Below are 12,016 nucleotides of genomic sequence, written 5' to 3' on the forward strand. Positions count from 1 at the left end.
TTTATATTTTATATTTTTTAAATGAAATTTATTTTTTATTAGTTTTTATTAATTTTTTGTGCCACATCAGCATGAAAAAATGTTATTTACATTTCCCACGTCAACATTTAACAAATTGGATAACGGAGGTCTCATTTGTAGGGTTTCTATAAGTTACTATACCGGTCAAACGAGTCTCCAAAGGTCGGTGGGCCACGTCATCCTTCAAGAGGAGATACATCATGAGCCAAGTAATTTTTGTTTTTGACCCTCAACAGTACACCATGTGGGCACATGGTCAAATTCAACCAAAAAAGTTAACAAAATTAACGGTATGACCATTTTACCTTACAAAACTAAAGTTAAAGGACCATAATAACTATTTTGGAAATTGAGGGACCAAAATGTGAATCGGGTCAAAGTCCATAGACCATTGTAATGACCCTCATAGTTTGGGAGGTTTATTGTAGCTGATCCTTTCAACAATAATGTACCCTAAGCTTTTTATTTTTTTTGCAATCTAGTTTCGTCATTAACTTTACCGTCAAAATTATGTTAATTGCCTATGTGGCAGGGCTTAGTCTCACCTATTCGCTTCTTTTGATGCCAATTGAAAGGCATTTTCAGGCAATTGATGTTTTCCCACCCAAACACATTTGACACACAAAAATCCTGCCCAAACCCTTTTGACATCAATTGTCCGAAAATACCCTTTAACTAGCATTGAAATAAGCGAATATGTGGGACACAAGCCTGCTACGTAGGCAATAACGGAAATTTATCTTGTGAAGTTAACGTTGGAATCAGATTGTAGATAATTAATAAAATTAGGGTACATAATTGCTAAAAGTTGAGGGTGCATAGGCAATCATAAGAAACATATCTTATGAGTGAAAATTTAGAGTATTAAATTGAAATTAACCCTAACCAAAACTAGAATGCACAAATAATCGAAAAACAAAATAAGGTGATGAGTGTATTATGTGGGTGGGATTAAATAAGTCCATGAGGTTGAGGTGAGTCAGCTGACCTGCGTGGACTAGTAACAATTGTTCCGGAAGTAAAAAGGGAAGGAGGGGACGGACAAAGCCAACTACTAAGTTGACTGCCTAATAATATCCAATCATGGAGAGTCGCAGACACGCTTTTCTTGCAGGCTATTGTTGGTTGAGGTTGAGGACGAAGCCGCTGTCCTTGTCCCTAATAAATCACCCACTTCTCTCTATATCTGTTTTTTTTCTTTTTGTATTCTCTTTTTTTGGCAAAAATTTCCCATTTGAAGACAATCTTCATTTCATTCATTCATTCATTTCTCCCTTCCTCTTGCCAACCCCATTATAGTGTACATTCTATCTTTGATCAGCGTCCTTTAAAACCCAGAAGGAAATTTTCCATCTGGGTTTTGAAGATTTTGATTCTTTACAGATTATCTGATATTGGGGATCGAAGATTCTTTGTTGTCGCATGTGGGCAGTGAAGATTTTGGTTCTTGTGGGAATATCTGAAGTGGGTGTTGGAGATTTTTATCTTTTAAGGGAAATTTGGGATGTGGGTTTTGCCGTATGGGAAATTTTTTTGATTCTTGGAGGAATGTCTGGTAGTGCTGAAGTTGGTTTGAAAGATTATGATTCTGTGGAGACGAAATTGGATTTTATTGGATAAGGTTTTAACTTTCCTGTATGTCTTTGTTGGTTTTCTCGAAGTTCACGAAATGTTTAACTAATCTGTGAACAGTAACATTCGTAATCTTTTTTGTTTATTGTTAGTTCGAGAGTGGTTTGTTCGAGAGTGATTTCTAGTGAGATACTGACCGTTACAACCAATTTGCTTTTGAGAAATCTGTCATTGGAAGGAGGGTAGTTGTTTCTAGTTTGGTGCAGGGACGACCTTCTACTTTTATGTATAGAGAAGATAACTTTTTTTTATTGCTCTCGATATGCTTTTTGTATATATTTTGGATGGATTAAGGATATGATGTCCTACATTTGAGGAAAATAAGGGAATTTTGGAGAAACAAGCAAAATTTTGGTTTAGCATGTGCTCATTGTAAGCTCTCAGTTTTTGGGTTGGTAGTATTTGAGGGTCATGAAATTTCTCAGCGTTATGGGAAATTCATTTGGATGTTCAGCATCCGGGGAGCGATTAGTTTCAGCAGCAAGAGATGGAGATCTTCAAGAGGCTAAGGCCTTGCTGGAATGTAATCCTCGCCTGGCAAGGTACTCGACTTTTGGTGTTCGTAATTCCCCTCTCCATTATTCTGCAGCTCAGGGCCACCATGAGGTATAAGTCTAATACACATCTTCTTAAGAAATTGGTCTAATTTTGTTTCAAGGTTTTGCTTATCTTTTATGATTGATTGAATTTTTTTGTTCTCCATGTGTTTAGATAGTCTCTCTCTTGCTAGAGTCTGGAGTCGATATCAATCTCCGGAATTATCGTGGTCAGGTAAAATGATCTAATATGGTGGCTTTAGAAGTTTAGCATCTGCGGCATTATATATATCAAAACTTGCTTTGTTATGGATTTAAAAATAAGTTTTCTATCATAAAAGTGAAATTGTGGTCTATGTCTTGGTGAACAGACTGCTTTGATGCAAGCTTGCCAACATGGTCATTGGGAGGTTGTTCAGACATTGGTTCTTTCTAAAGCCACAGTAAGATTGTTACTTCCAATCCAATTTTTTCAATATTCTTTTGATATTGATAGGGTTAAGAAGTATGACAAATTTTGGAAAACCGGATTTCAGATTCACAGAGCAGATTATCTGAATGGGGGTACTGCACTCCACTTTGCTGCTTTGAATGGTCATTCTCGGTGCATCCGGCTCCTCCTTGCTGATTACATTCCCAGCACTCCGGATTTTTGGAGTACCTTAAGGAATGCATCAAGCAATGAAGAATCAATTGTGGAGTTTAACCATGAGTACTTCCACTTCCAGTTCCTTTTGCACCCTCTTTTTATCTTTTCCAATATTCTCTATTGATTTATTTTTCTGTTCTTTGCGTGCACCAGTGTTTTGGTCCAGATAATTAATAGGCCTGCTGATGGAGGAATCACTGCACTGCATATGGCAGCGTTGAACGGTCATGTTGAAAGCGTACAACTACTTTTGGATTTAGGGGCTTCTGTTTTTAAGGTTACTGTGCAAGATGGAACTACAATTGATCTAATAGGTAACTTTAATTTATAATTATCCTTTTTCAGCAATTAGCATCATTCACTTGCCTTAGCAAATCTACTGAGTTGTATTATAAAATAGGAATTGGATAATACATAGAATACAACATACATTCATTCATCTTTCCAAGTTTTCTGCAAACTTTGTGAGTGTATTTCCTTTTCTGCTATTGCATAGAAAGGTATAGCCCAATCATATCTAAATTAATTCCTAAGACATTGTTTAACTTCATGTTAATTGTAATTCAATGTAATGCTGTTGATTAACCTCTTGAAACATTAATGTTCAAAGACTCCCATCATTCCAATATGATTTTGCACAATGTATTTCCTAAACCATCTTTTATACTGATCACTTTGCAGGTGCTGGAAGCACAGCCCTACATTATGCTGCATGCGGGGGAAATGCACAGTGTTGTCAAGTATGTTCTTCATTTACACAAAAATATGCATTAATGTTGTTACATCCTTACACGTATTTATGCTCTGCTATTACTATTTTTATATCCTCTGGTTCAGATTTTGATTTCCAGGGGTGCCAGTCTGAATGCTGAAAATGCGAATGGGTATGTACCCAATGCCTGTTATGTTACTTTTGATTTGTTTCAAAGTCTATTGTAATTTTCACTTGGAATATTTATTTTAATAATACTTTGACCTGTGTTACATGGGTTCAAGTGAGTGTCATGATTGAACCTATATACTGCCCAAGTGTCAAATTTTCTTTGATTATTTGAGCGATAACTGCATGTAATTTTGACATTATGTGGTATCTGTTTAAATTTGGATGACCGACCCCCTTTGAAATCCTGTTAGAATTATTTATCATCAAACTAGCTCATGATAGAAATTGAATTCTTGTCTCGCCTTCACTCCAAGTGTTCTTTTCTTTTTTTTTCTTTTTTTTTGTGTGTTGGTTTTTCTTTTCTAGCTTTGTGTTTTTTGCCAGGGAATCCTCCCCCTTGTTCTCTTCCCCATACTTAGCCTAAAGGGCCATTGGCTCCGTTGCTTTTAGGCACCATTGCTGCAGTGGCCTATGATTCCGTGTATTCTGAAGTAGTGTTGTGCTCTGCATGTATGGGCTGCTTTCTTGCTCATAATAAGAATGCTACTTTGCCAATCCAAACATTAAATAGCTTCTCGACCTGGTTATCAGATTGTAGTGTTTGGATTAGCAGAGTTGTATTCTTATTTTGTTAACTGTGCCATTGGACCTGAAAATGTGGATTGTGAAGTCAATAATTAGATAGATGCACGGTTTTAAAATTCAACCATTGGCCAGTAAAATTTAGATCTTAATCCCATGGATCATTATATTTGGTTCCTTGAAGTGATATCAGTTGTTTCATGACTTCATTCTTTTTCTTTTTCTTTTCTTTTCCCATCTGCAGTAACTTCATAATTCTCTTCACTCAACTACAAGTCTTTAACTTACCCCTGCTTTATGTTTTTATTTGTTCAAAGATGGACTCCCTTGATGGTGGCCCGTTCTTGGCATAGAGACTGGCTCGAGGAAATCCTAAGCACGGAGCAGCAAGTCCAGTCACAAATTCTTCCTTCACCGTACCTATCCCTTCCCCTTATGAGTATTGTGAAGATTGCTAGGTGAGTATATTTTGTTAAATCTATTGACTTAGTATTCTCTACTACAGAATTGTTTGTAATTTCTAAATTGGTTCAGTTCGTGAGTATCTGTAATTCTGACTGCTGCAACTAAGAAATTAAGAATAGGCAAACTTCTCTAAAAGAAAGGAAAGTTATGTCATATGGATGCGTTCAATCTACTTTAGCTCCCCTCTCCCCACCCCACCCCAAAATAATAAATAAATAAAACTAGAAGAAACCTTCTTATTTGAATTGTTGGAGCATGTCAAAGTCAACAAATACTACTGCATTCCACGTGCTCTCTGCCTTCAATTTGTTGACATGGTTAGGTTTATATACATTTAGAAATGCTTCAACCTTATTCTCTTCCTTTGGCGCCATTTCCAGAGAATGTGGATGGAGGAACAGTGATTCTTTATCTACATGCCAAGATCCATGTGTAGTCTGTTTGGAACAGCAGTGCACAGTGGCTGCGGAAGGTAAATTTCTCTTAAGAGTGCATATTATCACAATTCTCTATCTTTGGTAAGTTTACATGAAAAAAATCACATAATTTGATGTATATACATATGGGGAAAGTTTTTGGATTGTAGAAGTTAATGATTTTTTCTTTTTTTGGGCACCTGCATCTATGCATTTGAATATGTTCTCTGGGAAGAAAGAGATATAACACTGGAGAATGAGTGATATGGAACAAGCATCATTTTCTTAATCCCTCAATGTAGCAAATGCAAATATATCCTTACACTCCAAAAGGCTCCCTGGTGATGGTTCATGTGGGCAAATTAAGTACTGGTGAGAGTGTAGAATTAGAGGTAATGCTATAGCATTGGTTTGGGCTGAAGGAGATAGATAGATGCATCTACTGAATGCTCTGTTCAGTTCTCAGTTCCCATTTTAGGGGTATTGAACATGATAGATGTGTTTACCTAAAGTAAGGATTTTGGTGTCAAACCTTATTATTGTATGTTTCGAGGAAGTATTTTTCCATTGAACTGGAAAATGTTTGTCTAGTTTCAGCGCTTCTCTGTTGTCTCCCTCTTGTTGCTGGACAGCTTCTTTAGGCATGTTCCAGGAATCAATCATCTGATTGTGAATGTATTACAGCAGACTGTTATTACATTTGCTCATGCAGTTATGATGCAGTTGGTCAAGTGTTACTACATTATTTCATTCTTTGTTTAGGCACATTTGTATGTTTTTATGTAATTAGGTTTTCCACATTAACACTTTTTCTATGGCTTTCTTATCTCCATAAAGAATGGTGAATCAGTACCAAGATGCACCTTGGTAGTGATAATTATTTGTTATATAGGGCTGCATTGGTGAGATGGTGGAACTTGCAATCGTGCCCTGTGCACAAACTAGATTATATTTTCTTATTTAATTACAGTAAGAATCTAAATGAAGTATTATAAATTGGGTACATCAGAACTATACCCCTTAACTGGTAGACTTGTTATAACCGATAGGCTATCCCCATATTTTGAAAATTCTGAGTTAATTGTGCGGTAGTCAACATATTAATAATTTCAGATTGGTTTTTTTTATTTTTATACATTGCTCATTTTGATTGTTTCATCTGTTCTCTGAGTTCTGAAATCCTTTTCTTCCTACTGGCTTTCTGCATGCTTGATGGTACAATCATGCATATTGTTGGTTGCCTAGGACAATAACAAATCTCGTGGTGCAGGTTGTGATCATGAGTTTTGCACAAGATGTGCCTTGTACCTTTGTTCCACAAACTGCACTACAACTGTGTCTCATGGTCCCCCAGGCTCAATTGCATGTCCTCTCTGCCGAAGTGGCATAGTTTCATTTGTGAAGCTTAGAGGAACAAGATCAGTGGTTAAGGAGAATCCAAGAACAAGTTTATCCCTATCGTTGTGCTCATGTTCTGCTGAGGCGCCAGATTCCACCTCAATAACGACCCCGTTGTGCAAGCCTGAGTTCCGTTGCTCTGGTAAATCTCCTCTCGGATCTTTCCGGTCCTTGAGCTGCCAGAAGTTCCCATCATTCAAGATCAACTACAACCTTTGCATGGGAGCTCCAAATATTAATCCTTGTTTGGTTCCAAGCTCCGGTAATAGGAAGTTGCGGAACCATTTGGCTAGGTGCTCTAGATCCGGCTTTAGACGATCAGCATCTCAACCTGAGGGCAGAAGGTCATGGTTTTCTGCACTCAATCAAAATGTAACGACTGGCAGTGGATGCTGAATGGCTTTTAGTCCTTTGATTTTTTGTTGTATTCTGACTACTTTTGGATGTATTTTTTTCCACCTCATTTTTTGTCCATAATGTGCTAAATCATCTTCAATTTGTGATGATTATTGGATGGTGTAACATTGTAAATATAACATTCTTTTTTTCAAAAGAAATGTTCTGATTTACAGACTCTCTCTCTCTCTCTCTCTCTCTCTGTATGCTCATTGTTAGAACATAAATTCTGAACCATGTAACGGTTCGTCATTAAGTTAAATTTATCTATATTTTCTTTCTCCACCTTGTTGCCAAAAATATGGAAATGCAAGGTGAACTTGGGAATCTTACAAATGCTTTGGCTGGACTTGGGATCTTATTATTCTTTTGAAAATAAAATTACTCATTCCAAAAGAGCATATCCACTAGGGTCACTGAACTCAAGTCAGTTGAGCATTTTATTAATTTAATTTCTGACACTGCAGTTTGGACAAAAAGGTCATGAAACACTGCAAATATATTTAGTATGAATTATTCACAGCCATCATGAAACACCCCCATGAAAATTAGGAAAACGCATAATCTGTTAGCTCTTTTTCTCTTTTTTTTTTCTTTTTTTTTTCCTGGTAATGTTTATTATATCAGAGAACATAAACAAATTTGGTAGGCGACAAAAATGAAGAATAACATAACCTTCTTCAGAAAAATATTATTCAACCAACCCTATAGTACACAGTATATTAGTGGAGATAATACAAATCATATAAAACTAAGAACACGCTGCAAATCCATAATACTTAATCAAGCTCAAGAGGGATAGACAAGGATGGTTAAGATAGGAGGGTTGATAAAGATGAAGGAAAGAACACAAGACAAGAAGTCAATGGAGGGTGGTGATGATGGTTATGCAAAGACATAAAAGTCTTGCAAGGTCAAGAAAGAGAGAAAAGACCGAGAAAGGTAGGATGACAATAGAGAAAGTATGAAAGAGATCAAGTAGATGATGGTGAAGTGAAAAGAAAGAAGAAAAAGAAAATAGATAAGCTCAGTTAGGATAGCACCATGAAAGATCAAACGTCCTCGGCCTCCTTCTCCATTTGTGATGGAAGCCAAAGTGCTGCTGGTACTGGCTCCCAGAAGTTGGCGATGACTTGATGATCAAGTGATAGCAGCAGGTGCTTCTTCTTGACAAGAAGAGGGCAAAAGCATGTTGAGAAAGAAAAGACAGGCATTGAATTGAAGATTGAATGGTGTTTGTTGTTAAGGTGTGGGCTATGAAGTGATGTAAATGGGAAAGAAGACATGGCAGTTCCTGAAGAGATGGATGGATGGAGGTTATATATATAGAGCGTGTGGAAAGAGAAGGAAATAAATGAGAGAAACAGAAGAGACTGACATTCCAAATTTGTGTTTGGTTTCAGCAAATGGTCAAAAGAGAGCATCAGATTAGGCACTGGTGGACCCAAAAACCATGAAGGATTAGAATCTGCTGTGTGTGTACATGAGAGAGAGAGAGAGAGAGAGAGAGAGAGAGAGAGGCATGAGATATTGGTGACAGCTTGATTTGAGAGAAGGGAGAGGAGGGAAGTACAGAGAAAAAAACAGAGGAAAAGCAGAGTGAGTGTGACTTACCATCCATGCCTTGTTGCTCTGACTCTCTCTCTCATCTGTCTCACATCTTTTACCCTCTCAGTTACGTAATTCACTCAGAAAGAATAAAAAGGGATTTTGATGACTCGGATTTTCAAGTTTCTGAGAAAGAAAGAGAGAGAGAGAGAGAGCTAGAGAGAGAGAAAAAGAGAAATTAATTAAAAAATATTCAACGGAGAGAAGATCTTCAAAACACGATGTGCATGCAATGCAATGAATACTTTTTTGTACCAAAAAGGCTTGTTTGACTAATAACAAATCCTTACTAATTTGTCTTTTTGATCTCCATCATTCTCTTCTCACTGCTTTCTGATACAGTGATGCCAAATTCCTGCTGGTTTTTCTGAAAATCTTTAAATGCAAAATGACATAATCACTTGTTTGAATTCATTAACGTGCAAAACTTTCATAAAAATGAAAGAGTCAATGGTTATAATAGTAATCATTTAGAAAGCGACTCTAGCTAGCAGCAACAAATCTGACCACCATCGTAATGACATTTCAGCATTCATTGACTTTTAATTAATATTACAGACTTGGTGCACTTATTGAATTAACCATTCTCAGCAAAAAAAAAGACATAAAAAACCAAATAAGCTTGAGCTAGAAGCCTGGAACCCTAGAACCCAATGTTCATATAGCACGAAAATAAAATTATAAGGATAATAGGGTATGGTGAGGAAGAGTCATGGGCCTTCCTCTTGTCACTGCCATCTCCCCTAAATATGCAGAGATCATGGCACTTCAATTTGGGATGAAGTTTGCTCGGGATATTGGCTTTTCTTCTATATTGGTTGAGTATAATTCAGAAGCAATGGTAAATGACTTAAAGAATGGTGACGAGAGTCATGAGCATCTCATTGATGATATTAAGAGGAATCTGCAACAATTTGATGGTGTTACTTTTTCTTTCTGTCCAAGGAGGTGCAATCAAGCAGCTAATCTTCTAGCAAGGCATGCACTTAATTGTAATACTTTTGCAACTTGGATTAAAGAGATTCCCCTCTGGCTAAAGCCAATTGTACAAGATGATACTATTGTATCCTCTTAATTGTTATCAATGTTTTTTTCTTTCGAAAAAGAAAAATGATAATAGGGTATGGGATTTTGGCAACACAAGGTCCAATTAATGTGGAGATATAGAGTCTGCCAAACAAGATCTTTTGATGCTAGGATGGGGGAGGAGGAGGAGTTGAGAAAAAACATAAAACAACTTTGCAAGTAAAGCTGGTCACAAAACCCTGATTGGGGGAGGGATGGGTTTTTCTTTTTTCAATGATCCTCAATCCATCCACTCTCCTTATGTTTTTATTTTTTATTTTTTAAATGTATTGTTTGTAGGATCTTTGGGGCAATAGCTCCTACAGCTAGGGTTGGGTTTAGGGTTAGTTTTTGTGCATGTATGCTCACCCTTCCGTCTTGTTGCTTCACCATCACTAGCGGTGATAGGAGAAAGGAGAGAGGAGATGGGAGATAGGAGAGAGGAGAGGAGAGCAATTATTCCAATCTGACAGACAATACAGGACAAGAGAAACTTTTATTTTAAACTAAATTTTTAAACCCCATGAAAAATTTAAAAAAACAAAGAGAAGAGAAAAGGCAAATCATCATGACCTTTGTGATGGGACAATACATGGTCAATCAATCAGTCTCTTTTACTGTCTGAACAAGAGAGAGAGAGAGATTTTTTTTTTTATTATTATTTTTTTTTCTCATGGGTTGCAGCCGCCTACGTAAGGCAAGAGAAGACCAAGATAATAACATGCTACAATTCATCCAACCATAATATTCAATATGTGCACTCTGCTATGCTCTATGCTACGGTCAGCTTCTGATGCACACTGCAGGCATGGCATGTGTGTGCCTTAGGCTTAGCTAATAGCTAATTCCATACCATTAATGCCTCTCTCTCTCTCTCTCTCTCTCTCTCTCTCATATTGTTGAGCTTGAGGCTTTGCACTGTTGAGGGTGAAGGGGTAATTTAGGAGAGGCAACCAACAATCTGTTTTCGTGTTTGTGTTTGTGCCTTGCAGTTCCAACTTAACCAATAACCTAAATCCATCAGAAGATTGGTTGAGTTGTCTATTAAATGTTGTTCCTTCATTGTCTTGGAACTATTGGCTATGCAACCTGCCGGGTCCCTAATAAAGATGTACTAAACTCAAATTTTGTGATAGGGTCAGCCTTAATTGGTGGTAAATTGATTTGGGCCTAATAAATTATTGTATATTATACTGTAGTATGATCACGTAAAATGACTTGTGCGTATGTAAGACCATCTCCAACCATTGGGGTGGAAACCCAAATTTTCAGTTTTGAACCCAAAATTCTTGTCCAACCCATGTATTTTGGGGAGTGGAAATTTGAGAAAGGTGAAATTTGGGGTGGAATTCCAATCCAAGTTTTGCCTGGACTGGTAATTTGTGTGGAGCTCAAAGCTCTATTTTGCAGTCCATGTGAAGAGGAAAAAGAAGTGAGCCCCATGTGACAGTAAAGTTGTCTGGCCAGCAGCCTTTTTGCGCAACACATGGCAGCTTCAGGGGAGAAAGACGTTGGAATCCAACGGCTGAAAAAAGTTGGGTGGTTTTTTTTTATTGCAAAAGTAAAACTTTTAAATAAATCCATGAGTCGAAACAAGGAAAATCATATGTATTATTACAACTTTTACATATTTTTTTTTCTACTCAATTTTGACATGTTTAGGAATGTTACCAAGTAGGCTAAACAGGATACAAGGGAGCCCTACCATAATAGGGATCAACCAAAAAGGAATACACAAAATGTTACGATGAATAAGGAGATTTTAAACAACTAATTTAAAACAAGGATTGAAGACTAGTGGAAAAGGGTCTTGATTTGCACATTAGAGCGATTCCAACGGTGCACTAGGGCTGGGGCAAGAGGGGGGGGGGGGTGGAGGGCAAGAAAAAAAAGAAGTTCTAGCGAGCCTTTTTTGCCCAGGCTGGGTGTGGGCTCCACAAGCCTGGGTTGGACCTCAGGCAAAACCAGCCCTTACTCTAGCTTGAGTTTGCTGATGTCAGCCCTTGCTCTAAAAATTTCAGAAGTTTTTAAAAATAAATACTACTCATATTTTTCACTTCTCACACCAAGACTCTAACAAATTCCTCTCCTCATATCTCATGTGAATGGTGGTTGTCATGGCAATGGGTGGAAACACCACAAGCCTTTTGCAAGGGATGCCACTATTTATATGAATAGTAATAGCATTTGCCTCCCCTTGTCCTTTGCCATGGCAAATGGGTGAAAGTGCTCTTAGTGGTCTCAAGTTCGAATTTCTATGGCACCGTGATAGTGTGTGTATGTGTGTGTGTGAGAAACCCCCCCAAGCTCTGGAATTTGAGGAATAGAATTCCAATCAATACCAAGTATTTGATTTTGGTTTTTT

General features: G+C 37.4%; 1 protein-coding gene across 1 annotated transcript; it reads left to right on the forward strand.

Moving 5' to 3' along the window:
* The first annotated feature begins 1,086 nt into the window (after positions 1-1,086).
* On the forward strand, positions 1,087-7,156 carry LOC110760842 (putative E3 ubiquitin-protein ligase XBOS32). The gene is made up of 10 exons (XM_021963182.2): positions 1,087-2,259; positions 2,365-2,424; positions 2,561-2,632; positions 2,726-2,901; positions 2,992-3,152; positions 3,520-3,578; positions 3,676-3,722; positions 4,621-4,761; positions 5,149-5,240; positions 6,455-7,156. Exons 1-10 carry the CDS (start codon positions 2,065-2,067, stop codon positions 6,976-6,978), a joined length of 1,527 nt encoding a protein of 508 aa, XP_021818874.1. The 5' UTR covers positions 1,087-2,064; the 3' UTR covers positions 6,979-7,156.
* The last annotated feature ends 4,860 nt before the right edge of the window (positions 7,157-12,016 follow it).

This window comes from Prunus avium, chromosome 1, assembly GCF_965620075.1.
Source record: "Prunus avium chromosome 1, drPruAviu1.hap1.1, whole genome shotgun sequence".
Classification (NCBI taxonomy): domain Eukaryota; kingdom Viridiplantae; phylum Streptophyta; class Magnoliopsida; order Rosales; family Rosaceae; genus Prunus; species Prunus avium.

Excerpts from the sequence above, each read along its gene's own strand:
- LOC110760842 (XM_021963182.2), top strand. The coding sequence starts at position 2,065 with ATGAAATTTCTCAGCGTTATGGGAAATTCATTTGGATGTTCAGCATCC. Across the intron at positions 2,425-2,560 it reads TCCGGAATTATCGTGGTCAG|ACTGCTTTGATGCAAGCTTG; the intron begins GTAAAATGATCT and ends CTTGGTGAACAG. Across the intron at positions 5,241-6,454 it reads GTGCACAGTGGCTGCGGAAG|GTTGTGATCATGAGTTTTGC; the intron begins GTAAATTTCTCT and ends CTCGTGGTGCAG.